Source organism: Megascapheus bottae, chromosome 3 (assembly GCF_031878675.1).
Source record: "Megascapheus bottae isolate mThoBot1 chromosome 3, mThoBot2.hap1, whole genome shotgun sequence".
Classification (NCBI taxonomy): Eukaryota; Metazoa; Chordata; class Mammalia; order Rodentia; family Geomyidae; genus Megascapheus; species Megascapheus bottae.
Window position 1 is genome coordinate 54,135,043 of NC_143511.1, and position 20,044 is coordinate 54,155,086.

The 20,044-nt window shown below is 38.0% G+C and overlaps 1 protein-coding gene across 2 annotated transcripts in view; it reads right to left on the minus strand.

The window, feature by feature from the left end:
* Positions 1-4,388: 4,388 nt before the first annotated feature.
* Positions 4,389-20,044, minus strand: part of Plaa (phospholipase A2 activating protein) — a 50,773-nt gene continuing 35,117 nt past the window's right edge. For both annotated transcript variants that reach the window (XM_090330072.1, XM_090330071.1), the window contains exons 11-14: positions 15,882-15,950; positions 10,745-10,846; positions 7,036-7,200; positions 4,389-5,127 (exon numbers count right to left, since the gene is read on the minus strand). In XM_090330072.1, the coding sequence (XP_090186198.1) occupies positions 4,562-5,127; positions 7,036-7,200; positions 10,745-10,846; positions 15,882-15,950 (902 nt within the window). In that variant the 3' untranslated portion in view covers positions 4,389-4,561. The remainder of the gene's footprint in view (positions 5,128-7,035; positions 7,201-10,744; positions 10,847-15,881; positions 15,951-20,044) is intronic.

The following is a 20,044-nucleotide window of genomic DNA, read 5'->3' on the forward strand; positions in this document are numbered from 1 at the left end:
CAAACAAGGAAATTTCTGAAATTCTGCTCATCTAGGGACATGCATAAGATTCTTCTCACGATGACAGGCAGTGTCAGCATGCCACAGCTCCAAAGTAGCCATGTGATAACAGCAGCAAAAAAAACAAAACAAAATACAGTATTGTATAGCACACTAGGTAAGCTAGGGCACTATCTCTGAGCAATTTGGCTCAGAAAGAACTATCATTTTGACCCACAGCTCCACTTCTGGTTTTTGAGTAATTGGAGATGAGACTATCACTGGGACTTGTATCCTAGCTGGCTTTGAATCTGTAATTATGAGATCCTAGCCTCCTAAGAAGCTAGGATTACAGGTGTGAGCCACCATGCTTAGCAGCCTCTGGCTCTGTTTTGCTTTGTATTATTTTTTAAGACAGATTTTTTACCTACTACATCTGGATTGAGATCCACCTACCTAGGGCCTCTAGAGTAACTTAAAAAGAGGAGAATAAACCACAACACTCACCTGATTGTTAAAGATGGGCCCTGAAATCTTTTTTTTTTTTTTCTAAATTAGCCTCAAATGGATATTCTAGGGACTGGGAATGTAGCTTAGTGGTAGAGTGCTTGCCTAGCATGTCTGAAGCCCTGGGTTAAATTCCTTAGTACCACATAAACATAAAAGGCCAGAAGTCGCACTTTGGCTCAAGTAATAGAGTACTAGCCTTGAGCAAAACAGCCCAGGAACAGCAACCAGGCCCTGAGTTCAAGCCCCAGAGTTGGCAAAAAAAAAAAAAATCCTGCCAAGCTGAGATTATAAGCATGAGCCACTATGCCTAGTTTTCACACGTGTTTTTGACTAGAGTACTTTCCATCTCTGATAGGTTTATCAGAGCATAATCCCATCATAAACTGAATACCCGTACTTGGATAATCTTTGGATATTCATTGTACTTTCAATTTTTCTGTATGAACATCCAACAAAATCATGAGAAAATATTTAATGGAAAAAATCTTCATAATTGTATTTACAGCCTCAGCTATACTGCATGTTTCTACAGAAAAATGAATTCAAAATTTATTTTAAACAAATGAAGCATTTTTTTTTCTAATCTCAAGTGGGAAATAACTTATAGGAAGGAAACTAATGGCCTTCCATCTCACTTCCATTCCAGAAAACTTGACTGAAAATTCAAGGCCAGAACACTGTCCCTTAGCTTTTTCACTTAAGGTTAGCACTATACCACTTGAGCTACAGCTCCAGTTCCAACTTTTTTGGTAGTTAACTGGAGATTAAGTCTTTCTCAGGCTGGATTCAAACCTTGATTCTCAGATTTCAGCCTTCTGAAAAACTACACTTATAGCTGTGAGCTAATGCCTAGTTTACAGGTAGTTTTTATTTGGGGATTATATGTGTTGCACTCAATAGATGTCTTTCATATACGGGGAAAAAACAATCACAGAAAGCTCAGAAAGAAAACCTAGCACTAAGGATATGGCTCAAGTGCATAGTACCTACATAATAGGTACAAGACTGAGATTCAAATCTGCCCACATAATCACAAAACAAACAAAACTTTCAACTGGAAGGGAGGGAAGAAAGAAGAAAGAAAAGGAAGGAGGGAGGGAGGAGGAGAAAGAGAGGAGAAAGGGAAATTTAAGAGAAGGGCACTGGTGGCTCATGTCTGTAATCCTAGCTATTTAGGAGGCTGGGATCTGAGGATTAGTTTGAACCTAGCCTGGACAAAAATGCCCGAGACTCTTATCTCCTATAAACTACTGGGGGGGGTGGGGAGGGAAGACCAGGAGATGGCACTGTGGTTTAAGTTGTACAGCATTAGCCTTGAGCAAAAGCTTTAGAACAGCACCCAGGCTCTTAAGTTTAAGCCCCAGGACTGGTAAAAATAAAAAACAAAAAAATCAAATATGACTAAACCAATATTTACCATTCTTCATATGAAATTATCTTTCCTTTTGCTAAGATGTACAAAGAGAATGAAATAAAGTTATAATAAAGATATGCAGTGATGGGGAGCAAACACTTTACAATTTGCCACCTATTATATTACAAACACTTAGAATAAGACCAAAGGCAATAATTATTCAAAGGCTGTTCAAAACATTGCATAGTTTATACTTATAATTACACATGAGACTGGACATATTAGCAGGAAAGCAGTGTATGTAAGGAATCATGCTGATCTGGATTAAACTATTCTGTCATTTTACTTTCAAGTACCACTCTAAATCCTAGTTCAACCAGAAAGTAAAAGCACAAATAACTGAGCCAGCAAACAATATTTAAAGCTAAGTACACTATAGTAAATTGCCATGTATAATTTTCAGGGTACAAAAATAACTTTATTTTTACTCATCTCCTTCTGATACTTCTCAAGTTCTTTTTAGCAATTAATCTAAATGATCAAATCTTTTCTCACCCTACAAGAAGGAACGCAATTTAGTACTAACCCAGGAAACCTGTAGTTCTTTTGGACATGGGGCCTAAACTCAGGACCTGGGCATAATCCCCAAGCTCTTGCTCAAAGCTAGCCCAGGGTTCTACCACTCTACACAGCTCAGAGTGGTTAATTGGAGAAAAGAGTCTCTGGTTGGGCTGGTTTCGAACTCTGATCCTCAGATCTCTGCCTCCGGCATACCTAGGGTTGAACCATCAGCACTCATCACAATCTGTAGGTTTTACAGCATAAATGCTGAGAATGCTGCTTATTAGTTAAGGCAAAGTCTTAGCAAAAACAGAAATTCCAAGCCTGAGGATGTAACTCAGTTGGCAGAGCAAGTGGCTGTCTGCAGGCCCTAAGTTTGATTCTAGCACTGAAAATAAATGACTTAACAAATTGTGCTGTATACCATGTGCAGTGGCTTATGACTATAATCCCAGCTACTTGGGAGGCAGACATCAAGATTTCAAATCAAGGCTAACCTAGGAAGAGTTAAAACAAAACAACCTCATCCAATAAGCTGGTTATAGAAGCATGCCCTGTCATTTCAGCTACTCAGGAAGCATAAATAAGAGAATCAAAATGTAAGGCCAGACCTAGGCAAAAGCTCAAGACCCTACCAGAAAACAAACCAACAAAAATAGGTGGGGCATGAAACCCTACCAGTAAACAAACTAATGAAAATGAGCAGGGATTGCTCAAGTGGTAGACTAGCTAGCAAGAAAACACAAGGCACTGAGTTCAAACCTTAGTACCAACTCCCCCAAAAGATAAAATTAATTACTTCAAACAAAATAAACTGTGCAATTAATGGATGGTTCCCACTTTGCCTCTTTGTGTTCATTGCTAGGGTTTCAGAATCATGTGTGCCCTCTTCTCCAGGGAGCTACTTTGACAGTCAAGTAATCTTGATTTCATCTTTATCAGAATTCTAGTATGTCTACTTTTGAAATCAAAGCTAAAAAGTCCTCATTTAAAGCTGGCTGGAAGATTAAATGTCAAGATGTATAGTACATTGCCTAGACCATACTGGTAACTCAAAACTACTAATTGCATATGCTGACAGTTGGATATATGTTTCCTTGCACAACAGCCTAACAAAATTCAACACATTCCAAAATTCTTTTTGAGATAATAAAAATGACCAAAAGTTCACAATCAAATATTAAAACTAAAATTAACAATGAAGTTACCCTCAAATAGTAAAAAGCAAAGAAACTACATATAACTTGTAGTGAAAATGTGCATAAATAATCCAATGCCAAAACTGGAATGATAAATGAACCTCATATGAGAAACAAAAACTATAAGCCATAATCAAAGAGGCCACATTTGTTTGAATTGATCTAACATAATTCACCAATTTGCTTTTCATCTAAAAATGAATCATCAAACAAATATACTTTCTGTTTGTTTACAAATGACTTAAAATCAGGAAATTATTTTACATCTTTTCAATATATAAATTTTTAAGAAACATAATTTTTCAAAGCTTTAAATTAAATCCTTACAAGACCCTGAAATGTGTCAAGTCTGCTGACAGCATCCAACAATGAAAATAAGCATACAAGTTAAACAGAAGATAACTGTCAACAATTAACAGTTTGTCATATTGGAACAGTAAAATCAAGTTATATAAGTTAAAGCCCTTACATTCTCCTGAATGGCTAAGGTAATGGAGAAAAAAATGACATTGTAGTTGAATTGTTGTTGATATAGTTCATTGTTTTTCTCTCTTCTGCTTGAAAGTCTTTATTTTATAAACAATTGTGCTTAATATAGACAAACCCTGGTCATAGTTCATAAAATGGACCTGAGACACAGTACAAAAATATGGAGTGCTTCATTCACGAAAAACTCTTGCACATAGCCATGTTGACCTTTTCAGTATATACGCTGTTGAACTGTGCACTCATTATAGTTCCTTAATTTGGAAACTTACCCACATTACACAGGAAAAATCTCACAGTTCCATCAGTGCAAAAACTTTATTTGTTTCCCCTCCCCACTACTTTACAAGATCTGAAATTTTACTTTAATCCACAGTATTTTTCTTTTTAAAGTCATCTATAGTCAGTCATGTAAAATGTGAGAGAAAAAAAAACACTAATCAATTTACAACTTTGGCTAGCATTACCATTGCTACAGCAAATTTAAGATTAGTCTACAGCATTCACTTACTTTAGCTGGTTCTGATACTGAGGCATACTTTTTTATTTGAGAATCAACACCTAAAGACTTGGCTAATTGAACAGCATTGGAATCGTCACTAATAAGTGTCCCAAGAGCCACAAGAAGTCTAAAAGTGGCTTCTAGGTCTTGTACAACTTCGAAGATTGTGCTAATTACCGACAAGCATTGAGCTTTCCCTTCAATGTTATGGTCTTTATGGAAACAAACAGAATAGTTCAATGTCAATGTAGCCAGAGCAATGTGAATGTTCTTATTGCTCCCTGATTTCAGTTCTACTGCATGGGACATCAGTGATTCCCTCTGGGACATCATGAGTTTTTGTCCTGCCTGGCCAACAAAGCAATTGCAAAAAGTCCTGAGAGCAAGCAGCTGGTTTGCTGGCTTTCCTTTGGGGTTCAAAAGACTGATAAGGTGACTGCTGAACTGAGCCCCTTCCTTTTCACTGCAGAAGTTCTCATTCACGATGGGATGTTTAATTGACAATCGGAGAATGTCAAGGGCAGGAAAGACAATATCTATTAAAAAGAAAAACACATTAACAATTCATTGATTGCTACTTTTTCTTGTCCTAGTGAATGACATTTACAAAATGCTTTGTTTCTGGGCTGGGAATATGACTTAGTGGTGGAGTGTTTGCCCAGCATGAATGAAGCCTTCAGTTCAATTCCCCATTTCACATAAACACTAAAAGCTGGCAGTGGTGTTGTGGCTCAAATGGCAGAGCGCTAGCCTTAAGCAGAAGCTCAGGGACAGTGCCCAAGCCTTGAATTCAAGCCCCAGGATTGGAACAAAAAAATCATATATGTTTTTTGAATTTATATAGTCTACTTATTACAACAAGATTACATGTTTTAAAAATAAGGTAACTGGGCCGGAAGGTTGGCCTAGTAATAAGAGTGCTTGCCAGAATGCATGAAGACCCGGGTTCAATTCCTTGGTACCACATACATAGAAAAAAGCCAGAAGTGGTGCTGAGGCTCTAGAGCTCTAGCATTGAGAAAGTCCAAGCACAGTGCTCCCTGAGCTCAAGCCTGGGACTGGCAAAAAAAAAAAAAAAAGGGTAACTTTGTCAGGTTATCCAACAGTCTGACCCACAGTAAGTATTCAAAATTAATGCAGTGGAAACAGAACCTTGTTGAAAACATTTACAGCAAAACCCAAAAGTTGTACAAGGACAATTCTTTAAAGAATTGTAGTTAATATTTATTAACTGGTAGAGTGAATATTTACTGCTGGTAAAATATGCATAGGGAGTGTGGGAATTTTATGATCCAGGGTCTGAGTACATGCCTTTGAAATAATGCATTGAACATTAACATCAGTACAGTAAGGAAATCTGTTGGACATCTTCCATAATTTGAAAATAGTATATGTAAAGGGCACATGCGCACGTGCACACACACACACACACACACACACACACACATCTAATTACTGACAATGGAAAGAAATATACAATACAGAAATAGGGGAACACATTAAATAATCAGCCAAATTTATCATATGATACATTTTTGAGAAAAATAAGAAACAGCAAAACCTTTTCTTCAAATAAATCAATGTCACAGAAAAATATGTGGGAGAGGGTACTTTCGTTATAAAGATATAACCGACAATACTAGGGAGAAAAGATTATATAACTAGTATTCATAGCCCAGTGTTAACCAGTCAGTCTCATATAGTTTACATGAGACAAAAATGATTTGAAAGAGTTCACACACCGGTGCATGTACACATATCACTTAGGATAAGAATTCAGAGTCTGAGAACCTGAAATCTGGGCAGAGGTAGGCTAAGAGGTATTGTACTGGATTATCATGTACAAGGCCTAGGGTTCAATGCCTAGTACAACAGTGACTAGGGGGAGGATGGGATTATCTTTTTTTGGGGGGGGGGGGGGCATGGGGCTTGAACTCTGGGCTTGGTCACTGTCCCTGATCTCTTCAGCTCAAGGCTACCTCCCTTGAGCCACAGCCCCACTTCCGGTTTTCTAGTGATTCATTGGAGATTTGAGTCTCTAAGCTTTGTAGTACCCTGGTTGGCTTTGAACTGAGATTCTCAGAGCTCAGCCTCCTAAATACATAGGATTAGAGGTGTGCGCCATTGAGCCTGGCTCGTAAATATTAATTTTTAAGCACAAGTACTAAAAAGCATTTCTGGTTTTGGATTTTTAGGTTATGGAGGTTTAAATAGAAAATTAATTCAACTATTCAAAATCCTAAGCAATTCAGATAAGGAATTCTCCAGAAACATAGGATCAAACAAGATTATGAGTTTTAGTGATGTAACAAATCATTTTTGTGTGAAGTTTTCCTCAATTTGGATTAGAACTACCCAGGTTAACTTTTGTATAATTCAGAAACATCAGGAAAATGGATAGAAATAAAAACCTTTGAGTTCCATTTTAATGAGTAATGACTTACCTTCAGGCCAGTTGATAGCTTTCCACAAAATCTGAATTTGCTGGGCCGTAGGTTTCTCTGAAGAGCTATTGAATATTAGAGACAATATCTTTTCAAGAAGTATCAAGTCATCTTCTGTTAATTTTTTCTCTTCAGGTGCAGTTCCATTCAGTTCTTTTAACTTTCCTAGAATGCAAAGCCAAACTTTCAAATTTCTCTAAATATAGCCAGATAACACAGAAAGACAAAAAAAACTTTAGTTAAGAACATTCTACTGTACAATACTAAAACTTTTCTTGGCGATTATCAAAGATGGCTCACGGATCTGGAAATTTGGCTTAGTAGTAGAGTGCTGGTCTAATATGCATGAAACCCTGGGTCCAATCCCTCAGTACCACATAAACAGAAAAAGCAGAAAGTGGCACTGTGGCATGCTAGCCTTGAGAAAGCTCAAGGACAGGCCCAGGCCCCGAGTTCAAGCTGTAGGATGGGCAAGAACACACACATATACACACATACACAGACACATACACAGACACACACACAGACACAGAGTGTCTCTCTCTCTCTCTCCACCTCTCTCCCTCTCTCTCTCCCTCTCTCTCTCTCTCTCCCCCCCTCTCCCCCCCTCTCTCTCCCCCTTTCTCTCTCCCCCTCCCCCTCCCCCTCTCCCTCTCCCTCTCCCTCTCCCTCCCTCTCTCTCTCTCTCTCTGTTCCTGTTGTTGCCTTTCTTTCTGGACTTATTAATTCCATACCATACCACCTTCATTACCAATACTAAACGGATTCATTTAACACTTTACTCCAATAATCATTTCCACAAGATTAAAGATAAAACATACAGTGGGGGCGTGGTGGCTCACATATGTAATCCTAGCTACTTAGGAGGCTGAGATCTGATGATCAAAGTTCAAAGCCAGCCCGGGCACAAAAGGACCTGAAACTCTTACCTCCAATTAACTTCTAGAAAACAGGAATTGGAGCTTGGCTCAAGGGTAGGGTGGTAGCCTTGAGCTAAAGAGCTCAGGGACAGCGCCCAGGCCAAGTTCAAGCTCCAAGGCCCACAAAAAAAAAAAAAAAAAAAAAAAGAAAAAAAAGATAAAACATCCAATTGTAGTGTTTTAACAATTATAAATGAAAAGCAGAATTTTAGCTTTAATACTATTTGGTATTCAAAAATTTATTGAAAACAAATTTAAAGAATGTTAAAAGAATCTCTTGGATTTGTACTCCACCACTGAAGCCACACATTAAGCCCTAATTTTAGCTTTATTTTTGAGATATGGTCTCCATGTTTGCATAGACTAGCCTCAAACTACAAACTTTCTACCTATGCCTCCCACACAGATGGGATTACAGACACACCAAACACCAATTTACTCTTTCAGACTGGGATTAAATAACATTTTGCTTGGGCTATCCTGAACCTGTAACCTTCCTATCTCTTTCCTTTAGATAATTAGGGCTTACAGGCATATGCTGCCACACCCAGCTACATGAATTACTTTATAATAATATGAAGGAAAATAATGATCAAAAAGAAATTAAATGCAAGGGCCGCAAGTTTGACCTAGTGGTAGAGTGCTTGCCTAGCATACACGAAGACCCAGGTTTGATTCCTCAGTACCATATACATAGAAAAAAGCCCAAAAGTAGTGCTGAGGATCAAGTGTTATATTATAAGTCCAAGGACAGTGCTCAGGCCCTGAGCTCAAGCCCAGGACTGGCAAAAAAAAAAAACAAAAAAAAACAAAAAACAAAAATTGAATACAAATAAAACTTCACTATATATATATGTTGTGATGTGTATGTGTATGTGTGTGTACATATCACCCCGTCCTAGTGCTTGCACTGAGGGACTGGACACTGTCCTTGGACACGGACACTTTTTGCTCAATACTAGTGCTCTGTCACTTGAGCCACAGCACCACTTCTGGCTTTTTCTGTGTATGTGGTACTGGCAATCGAACCCAAGTTTTTGTGCATGGTAGGCAAGCACGCTACCACTCGGCCACACTCCCAGCCCCATTTCCATTTACCTTATATTTTAAGTGTAATATGTCATATCAGTTAATCTTTGTGGCAAACAGAAATAATAGTTTTTTTATTTCCTGATGAACCAATGTTATAGGGAAAGTAATCTTTCTTCCCCTTTTTTCTACCTCATACCTAGAAAATTATTCTTTAAATTATCTTTACTTTTGGTAATACGGGGATTTCAAACTCAGGGCTTACCACTTGCTAGACTAGCATAACAGTCAATCTTCCAGCCCAGTTTTTCACTCACTCACTCACTCACTCACTCATTCATTCATTTATTTATTTATTTTGCCAGTACTGGGCTTGAGCTCAGGGCCTGAGCACTGTCCTTGGACTTTTTCAAGGCTACAGCTCTACCACTTGAGCCTCAGCACCACTTGCGGCTTTTTCCTATGTGGTACCGAGGAATCTAACCCAGGTCTTCCTGCATGCTTAGGCAAGCACTCTACCACTAGGCTAACCTCCCCGCCCCTGTTTGTTTATTTTAATGCTGGTACAGGGACTTGAACATCATGGGCACTACCAATTGAGAGACAGCTCCATTTCCAGTTTTCTAGAGTTAATAAAAGGTCACGGGCTAGTCTGCCTAGGCTGGCTTTGAATGTCAATCCTCAAATTGCAGCATGCCAAGTAGCTAGGAATACAGGCATGAATCACAGGACCATGGCTTTCCTCCTTATTGTTAGGATAGTCTTGCTTCTTGTTCGGTCCAGGTAAACACCTAAGCCATGGTGATGCACTTACTTTTAGGCTATAATCCCATCCTGTTGGAGATTACAACTTAGTGCCATGCCTTTTATCATCTATGGGTTGAGGAGCTATGGGTTAAGGAGAAATCCTATAATCTTTTCTGCCCAGATTGTCCAAACTATGATCCTCCTATTCTGAGCCTCCCAAATAGCATTACAGGCATGAGCCACCAACTCTCAGTTCTCTTATTATTTTTTAACAGGATCTCCAATATGTAAACAGGCTACCCTGAAACTACTATCTCAGCCTCCAGAAAGATGAGATTATGCGGTTCCATGCCTGACTTACTTAACAAAAATTAATTAATTTTATTTTGCTGACACCAAGGTTTTGAACTCAGAGCTTTATACTTACTAGGTTTTCTACCACTGAGCCACACCTCTAGTTATGGCTTAATCATTTAAAACAAAACAAGCCACAGATACCAAGCACTGACTTTGTGAGGAATAAGCAATAATGTTCAGAATTCTGCTCCTAGGGAAAAAAGTTCCCCTCTATTACAGAGCATTCCTAGATCAGGGGATGAACAATGGCAGCTGATGGCATTTTCACTTTTAATTAATAGTTCAAAATGACTTTTATAAATTCCATGGGCTACTAAGTTTTCTGAGTTAAGATCTTCACTTTTCAAATTCTTTATTCATTCAATTTTATTAATTTTATTGAAAGTATCAAAGCCTTGGTGGTAGGATTTGTACTTGTTCCCTACAATTTTTTGTCTCATTAAAGACATCATAAGAGTATTTGTTCTACAACTATATAATGTTCTTACAAAATATTTCATAACTATTACCAGATAGAGAATATTTATTTGTAGTTGACACAGCTATACAGACTCACCATAGGAGGGTTGCTATGTCAGCACCCAATTCCTAGCGTGCAAAGTGGAGAAAAACCCTTGATGGGTCTGCAGTATTTCAGAAAATTAAAATTGACTTACCTAATATTTGTGTAGGATTCGCTTGGTCAAAAGTAAGAGCTTCCTTTTTAGGGAAATAAATGTTCACTGTTTTAGACGCAGCTGATCTGTAGGCACTATTTCCTATTTTCAGAATAGAAAATTATTTTTAAAAACTCAAAGTATAATCAAGAGTGAGATTTATTTAACTTTAGGGACTATTTGTGGTACGTGTCATAAACCAACAAGCCAACTAAACTCAAAAGAAAGAAAAATAATTCATCCACAACATTTTGTAAACAAATTGTATTTATCTGTATAATAATTTTGTTCTTAGAAACAAATGTAGCAAAGGGCCTTTAACATCTTATATTTTGTACATTTTTTTTTAATTTTTTTTTTTTTTTTTTTGCCAGTCCTGGGCTTGAGCTCAGGGCCTGAGCACTGTCCTTGGCCTTTCTCAAGGCTAGAGCTCTACCACTTGAGCCTCAGCACCATTTCTGACTTTTTTCTACATATGTGGTACCGAGGAATCGAACCCGGTTCTTCATGCATGCTAGGCAAGCACTTTAACCACTAGGCCAAACTCCCAGCCCTATTTTGTACATTTTATATTTCTAGTTTTAAGATTCAAACTGGGGGCCAGGAATTTGGCCTACTGGTAGAGTGCTTCCCTAACATGCATGAAGACTCAGGTTCGATTCCTCACTACCACATACAGAGAAAAGGCCAGAAGTCATACTGTAGCTCAAGTGGTAGAGCCCTAGCCTTGCAAAAGCCCAAGGACAGTGTTCAGTTCCAGAGTTCAGGCCCTGGGACTGGCAAAAAGCAAAGATTCAAACTAAATTACATTTCAAAAAGGGTCAAAGAAGGGCCAGGAGAGTGGCTTAGTGGTAGAGTGCTTGCTTCACATGCACGATGCCCTGCATTCAATTCCTCAGTACCATATAAACAGAAAAGGCTCCAAGTGGTGCTGTGGCTCAAGTGGTAGAGCACTGGCCTTGAGAAAGATCAAGGACAATGCCCAGGCCTTGAGTTCAAACACCAAGACTGGCAAAAAAAAAAAAAAAAGTCAAAGAACACGAAAACAATGATAAAACTTGGACCTCTTCTCAAACATATTGATCTCACCATTCTAAGTTGGTCATTAATCCTTTCCCTATACCATCTTTGTAACTGCTCCACTGCCAACTTAAGCAAATCATCAGAATTGAGTAATGGAAAAAAAAAAATTAAACAAAATGAAAATTTGGTAGTATTTAGTGAAATGAATTACCTGAAATATAAACTAAACCTAATTTGTCTGGAATTTTAACTTGCACTTCATTTTTGTTCTAACAGAAAGATGAAGCAAGAAAAAAGTGTATGACATTACTAATAACTTCATAAAGCATATAATTTATTCATACGATCAGATCAAGATGAATTATGTAGACACTGACTGTATCCTTGACATTAAAATCTATAGTCTAAGGCAAGGAGAATGAAAATGTTAATCAAGTATCCAATTAAAGACAACAAAAAGTTCTCTGAAAACAAGACATAGGATACAGTATGATCTCAGAGTAGTATGAGTCAGGCACCAAGTAACCATATCAACTCATGAAGTGGAGATCTGAGGATCACGAATATATGTACATATCATGGGCATAAAAGTCCATGATACTCTCATCTCCAATTAACTAAGAAGTAGAGAAACAGAGGTGTGACACTGCTCAGGCCCAAAAAAATGGGTGCTATGCAAAAAGGACATATGTGGGTGTGCTCAGGACATTTCACTATTCAAGAATGTTTCAATAGAGCTGGCAATGTGGCTTAGTGGTAGCACCAAGCATGTCTAACCTGAATTCAATTCTTCAGTACCACATAAACATAAAAATCAAGAAACAGCACTGTGGCTCAATTGGTAGACTGTTAGCCTCGAGTCAAAGAAGCTTAGGGACAGTGCCCAGGTCCTGAATTCAAGCCCCAGGACTGGCATACACACAAAAAAGTTTCAATAAATATTTTATTAAAAAAGAAAATAAAGGAAGATGAACAATTAATAACCATGATCTGAATAACAAAGCAGAATTTAAGTATCCTAAAACAGAACAATGTGTTGAAAATGTCATGATATGCTTGAAAGAGTTGGATAGAAGAAAGACAATATTCAATTGGAGGCTATCTAAAGGCTTAAAAAAAAAAAAAGCATACAGCTACATGACAGAGTAGGAGAGACACTGGAACTCATAGGCACAGACAAAAGATTCCTGAACAGAATCCCAGGGTCATAACAGATTGGAGAGAGACTCGATAAATGGAACTACCTAAAAATAAATATTTGCTGTACAAATAAAAGCATAGCCACAAAAAGTAGAGAGACAGCCAACCAACTACCAACTGGGAAAAGATATTCACCAACAATACCTCTGACAAATGTTAATATCCAGTATCTACAGGGAACTCAAGAAACTAATCCCCCCCAAACCCAACAAACCATTCACTAAATGGGCAAGGGAACTAAAGAGAGACTTATCAGAAGAAGAGATTAAAATGGCAGCAAAGCATGAGAAAATGTTCATCATCCATGGTCATAAAGGAAATGCAAGTAAAAATAACCCTAAGATACCACCTTACCCCAATAAGAATGGCCAAGATTTTGAACTCAGACAATGACAGTTGCTGGCAGGGTTGTGGACAAAAAGGAACCCTACTACACTGCTGGTGGGATTGTAAGCAAGTTTAGCCACTCTGGAAAGCAGTGTGGAGGTTTCTTAAAGAACTGAAAATAGACCTTCCCTACGATCCCACCATACCACTTCTGGGCACCTACCCTGAACATCATAACTCAAGATATGATAAGGACACCTGCTCAGCTATGTTCATCTCTGCACTATTCACAATAGCCAAGCGATGGAAACAATCCAGATGCCCTACTACAGATGAATGGATACAAAAAATGTGGTATATAGACACAATGGAATTCTACATAGCCAAGATAAAATAATGGCATTTGCAGGGAAGTGGATGAATCTAGAGTGCATCATGTTGAGTGAGACAAGTCAAGACCTAAGGAACAAAAGGCACATGGTATCTTTAATATGTGGCTATTAGATTCAAACAGTACAAGAGTGAGAACTCAATATTTGCATATCCAATGCTATAGACAAAGTACTGGAAATATGAACACAACTACGTGGACATAAAAACCTATGACTCAATAGACATAATGTTTTAATACACAGATTAATATATATCTATGATATACAAATCCTTAGCCTAATTTTGATTATGTTCTAAAAACTAAGTGCCAGTGATTGTATATAGAGATTCCCTTCTTGAATACTTGTTAAACATGTCATTTGAAATATGATGTAAAAATCAATGTTAATAAATTCTTAAAAAAAAAAAAAAAAGCATACAACAACCCTCTAGACACATGGGAAGAATACTGTTAACCTCAATCTCTTGTTCCAAGTAAACAATTAGTCAACATTTATTCTATTTGTTAAGTTTGGATAAAAAGGGAGAGGGCAGAAGACATAGATCAAATGTGGAACACATGCCAAGCAAGCAGAGGGCCCTGAGTTCAAACTTCAGTACCACCAAAAACAAACAAAAATATACATCTTTCGTGGCTCATTAATAAAATACATCATTTGAAATATAATGTAAAGATCAATGTTGATAAATTCTTTAATAAAATAAAGAAAATATATAGATATTTGAATATTGGGCATTTGGCTGTTAAGAATATTTAAATCATTGTTGATGATACAGGTTTATTATTAAGTAATAAAAAAATTCTTTGCTTAGAAAAAGCCCAAATATTACACATGTAAAACGTAACAGGGAATTTTTTAGTCCTGCTATTCAGAAGGCTAAGATCTGAGGATTGTGGTTCACAGTCAGCCTGAGCAGAGAAAATCTCCATAAAACTCTTTTCTCTGATGTAGTGTTGTGGCTTAAAGCAGTAAAACACCAGCCTTGAGTAAAAGAGCTCTAGGACACACCCAGACCCTGAGCTCAAGCCCCACCACCAAACAAAAAAAAAAAAAGAAAAGAAAGATAAGAATAGAGGGGCCAGGAATGTAGCCTAGTGGTAGAGTGCTCACCTAACATGCATGAAGCACTGGGTTCGATTCCTTAGTACCACATACAAAGAGAAGGCCAGAAGTGGTACTGAAATTCAAGTGGCAAAGCACTAGCCCTGAGCAAAAAGTGTCCAAGGAAAGTGCCCAGGCCCTGAGTTCAAGCCTCAGGGCTGGCAAAAAAAAAAAAAAAAAAAACTGGGCCTACCCCTGGAGCCACCATACTACTTCTGGTTTTCTAGTAGTTTACTGGAGGTAAAGGGTAAACACAGATTTTCCAAGGGTAGTATGGACTCAGATCTAAAAAATAGTTAACAATCCTTGGTATATATTAGAAGTGCTCTGTAAAATTATAAATTTACTATTGCCAAGAACAATCTAGAGCAGTATCAGAGCAGTTAGTATCTCTGGGGATGAAGCTGAGCTTACATTTTTGAAGTTCCTCAGATGATTATAAAGTATAAGTCAATTTTGAGATGATTCTAAAAGCTATGCCAAGAAAGTAATTAATAAAATAGTTATCAGGCACTTGGGAGAAAGAGAAGGAAAGGGTGACACCATCCAAAAACAAATGTACTCTGATTTATATAACTATCCCTTTGTTTATCACCTTTATATAATAAAATTTAAAAAGTTATCAGGCAAGAAGCCGGGCACCAAGTGGCTCACACCTGTAATCCCAGCTACTCAGGAAGCTGAGATCTGAGGATCTCGGTTCAAAGCCACCTCTAGCACTATAGTCCATGAGACTCATCTCCAATTAACCACCAGAAAACTGGAAGCAGCGCTGTGGCTCAAGTGGTAGAGTGCTAGCCATGAGCTGAAGAGCTCAAGGACAGCATCAAGGCCCAAAGTACAAGTCCAAAGACCAAAAAAGATTAAAAAAAAAAAAAAAAAAGTTATCCGGCAAGAAAATATCGTAATATTTTACTCTTCATTTAATGAAAAATAACTTTCTCCCTTATTTTTCTTTTTTTGCAGTGCTGGGGATTGAACTCAAAGCCTAACATATATATGCTTAGGCAAGTAGTGTACTCTTCAGCTACATCTCAAGTAGTTTCAATGTATTTTAATGCTTTGAAAGAAAAGGAATTAGAAGTATATACCTGTAAACGGATCTACTCCAGTCATAGAAGTGCCCATACTTGCCGAACCAGGAACATAACGGCCAGCACCTATAATATAATATGCAAAGGAAATCACATATTTGAAAGTTCAAAGTACCCCTTCTTTATGTAATTTATTTACAGTGTTATCACACTTCAAAATTGTATCTTTATATATATAATATGTCATGAGTTAGAAGAGTACATTTTATTTATGTGCTCAATGTTAGGTACAAAAGGAATTCTCAAATGATTGAAATATGAGCCTATTTCATTACATAGAACAGTTCTATCTGTTGGTTCACAGACAATTGCAGGAAACTTAGAAAAGAGTCAGGGAGTTATACTTGTGACTGTACTTTAGACAGACAAAAATTGTGATTGAATAATATATAGAAAGAAACATGAATATAAAATAAACGTAAGAGCCAACAGGATCTGGAGATGTTCAAAACCCTAGATCAAATGCTGAGAAAGTAAGGAAGATAGTTTATTCTAAGGGCATACCCAGAGCAAGGTACACTGAAACAGTGAATGAACTAAAAAACTAAAGAGGCCTTCATTAAAGTACTGAAGAACACAGGATAGTATTTGAACTTAGAGTTCAGTTTCAGCTATTTGCCAGACAGTATTTTAGTAAGTCATATATACATATACATATGCTTATTAAAGTGTTAAGTATTATTATGAATTCAGTTATTTAAGAATAAGTATCCAAGGCTTTGAGGCAGAATACAATACTACACTGTTCTAAATGATTTTATGACCATCTGAATAAGAGTTGTCTATTTAATACTTTAAATTAGCACTTTAGAAGCAAATAGAAAATGTTAAACAAAATAACTCGAAGCAAATCATTTATTTATCTATTTATTTATTTATTTATGCCGATCCTAGGGCTGGAACTCAAAGCCTGGACACTGTCCTTGGACACCTTTGCTCAAGGCTAGTGCTCTGCCATTTGAGCCACAGCACCACTTCTGGCATTTTCTGTGTATGTGGTACTGAGGAATCAAACCCAGGGCTCTGTGCAAGCTAAGCGAGCACTCTACCAGTAGGCTACGTGCCCAGTCCCAGAGCAAATCATTCTTAAAACCATTTAATCAGAGTCCTTGAGCACATGGTAAGAATCTAAGTATTGCTACGTGCAGTGGCTCACACCTGTAATCCTAGCTACTCAGGAGGCTGAGATTTGAGAATTGAGGCTCAAAGACTGCCTGAGACTCTTATCTCCAATTAACCACCAGAAAACTGAAGTGGCACTTTGGCTCAAGGGGTGGGGCAGTAGCCTTGAGCTGAAGAGCTCAGGGACAACAGCCAAGACCAGAGTTCAAGACTCACAACTGGAAAAAAAAAAAAAAAAGAGTATAAATGGGGTTTTTTTGTTTATTTTTTAACAGAATTTCTGGGTACAGAACATTGGGATAATTTAAACAAACTTCCCAGATCATTTTAATGGACATTAGAGGTTTGAGGACTGTATGAATAATGAGGAGGAAAAACAAGATTGACCTTAAGTTGTAAGCCAGACAGAGAAATATTTTGGGTCGAATGCTTAGTCCACTTTGGAGAACTATGACAATATATATTGATGGCTTAAATTGATTCCCAATTTTGAAAAGCACTTTAAAAGTATTGTGCTAAGCTGGGTGCCAGTGACTCATGCCTGTAAGTTTAAGCTATTCAGGAAGCTAAATTCTAAGGACTGAGGTTCAAAATCGGCCTGGGCAAGAAAGTCAGTGAGATCTAGTCTTAATAAAGTATTCAAAAAAGCTGGAAGTAGAGCTGTGATTCAGTATTAGAGTGTTGTCCTTAAGCAAAAGAAGCTGAGGAACAGCAACCAGATCCTGAGTTCCAGCCTACACAAAGAACATACACACACATACACACACACAAAGTATTGTGCTATTTAATGTCTTATCTCAATATGGTAGATTGTTATGATCTAAGTTTGCTCTAGGTTTTTGTTTGGGGGTTTGAGTTGTTTTTGGTATTTTTGAGATAGGTGCTCACTATAAAGCCAAGCTGGCTTCAAATGCTTCATTCTCCTGTCTGTCTCCTTAGTGCTTCAGTATCAAGTGAGTACCACCACAACTGGATTATATTTTATATAAAAGTATAGTTCAGGCTCATGTGGTGGCTCATGCCTGAAAATCTTAACTACCCAGGGGGCTGAGATCTGAGGATTGTGGTTTAAAGCCAGCCCAGGTAGGAAAGTACTTGAGACCTTTATCTCATAAACTACTCAAAGAAGCTCAAGTGGCACCTGGCTCAAATATTCAAGCACTAGCATTGAGCACAAAGAGACTCAGGGAAAGTGCCTAGGCCCTAAACTCAAGCCCCAAGACAAGGTGGGGAGGGGGGAGAGAGAAGTATAGTTCAGCTGAGTGCCAGTGGCTCACATCTGTAATCCTAGCTACTGAGGAGGCTGAGATCTGTGGATCATGGTTCAAAGTCAACCTAGGTTTTGAAAATCCATTACTCTTATGTAATAAAAATTGTATCCATCCCAGAGAATGTAATCAGAGATTCCCTCCTTGAACAATTGTTTGTTAAACTTGTCATTTAAAATATGATGTAAACATAAGCCATAAAAAAAAAATTGTATCCAATAAAAACTACCAAAAAGCTGGAAGTGAATCTGTGGCTCAAATGGTAGATTGCTAGTCTTGAGCAAAAAAGCTCAGGGACAGTACACAGGCCCCTCTGTTCATGCCCCACTACCAGCACACAGAAAAAAGAACAATTCAATGGTCCTAATTATAAGATGACACTCTCTACCATGCTTCTTGCGTATCTACGTATCAATGCATCTTCTGAGTTGTCGACCTGAACTGCTAAAGAAAGGCTTCATTTTACCCTCTTTCCAGATCCTTAGTAGCATCTGAAATGACATTGTGTCGCACCAATTTCCCCCCTATACTGTCACAACATTTAGCTTGATAGTGGTTATACTAGTATACTGAATCAATGTACATGGCGAAACCACTTCCATCTGGGTCACCAAGTTATTGACAGAATGGAAACTGACTGAGAGCAAGGATTGTGTGTTGGCTCATTCTATAACTGAGGATCACAGGTCGGCATTTTTATAGCTCACAGAACTAAGTCTACAATGCCAACAAAGATTATATATCTTTTTTTTTTTTTCTTTTTTGCCAGTCCTGGGCCTTGACCTCAAGTCCTGAGCACTGTCCTTGGACTTTCTCAAGGCTAGAGCTCTACCACTTGAGCCTCAGCACCACTTCTGGCTTTTTTCTATGTATGTGGTACTGAGGAATTGAACCCAGGTCTTCGTGCATGCTAGGCAAGCACTCTACCACTAGGCCAAACTCCCAGCCCCTATATACCTTTTTCTAAACAAAATAAATTGTCCAAAAGCATGAGCCAACATCACTGGCCATTGTGAAAAAAACAGAACCTTCTTCAATTGCATTAAGGCCCAACTCAGGCAATTCTTTTTGTCAATGCTGCAACTAACGCCTGTATGCCTCAGGAAGTAAACACACTCTGCAGAGATAAAAGAACACTTCAAGGACTCCAAGAAGGCCATTAATAACTTAAGATTATGAAGACAAATCTTTAGTAGCTGAGTAATAGAATGTTCCTTTCCATACTAAATCAAAATATGCCTGGAAAGACTCCTTGACTGCATGGTCCCATCCAGTATCAGGGACTCTCATGGCTCTTTTTCTGCTTGGTAGCAACTTATCAATGATGGCATTTATGTATTAGCTGGTGGAGTCCCCTACTATCTAATATCACAGATTAAAAAAAAATAGGCTGTTGGACACAGTGGCTCATGCCTGTAATCCTAGCTATTCAGGAGGCTGAGAGCTGAGGACTGCAGTTCAAAACCAGCCCAGTCACTAAAGAACAAGAGACCTTTATCTCCAATTAATCACTAGAAAAGGGAAAGTGGGGCTATAGCTCAAGGGGTAGGGTGGTAGCCTTGAGCTGAAGGGGTCAGGGACAGCACTCAGGTTCAGAGTTCAAGCCCCATGACCCACCAAAAAAAAGAAAAGAAAAGAAAAGAAAAAAATATATATAGGCTAACCCAGGTGCTAGTGGCTCAATGCCTATAATCTTAGTTACTCAGGAAGCTGAGATCTGAGGATCATGGTTACAAAACCAGCCTGGGCACAAAAAGACCATGAAACTCT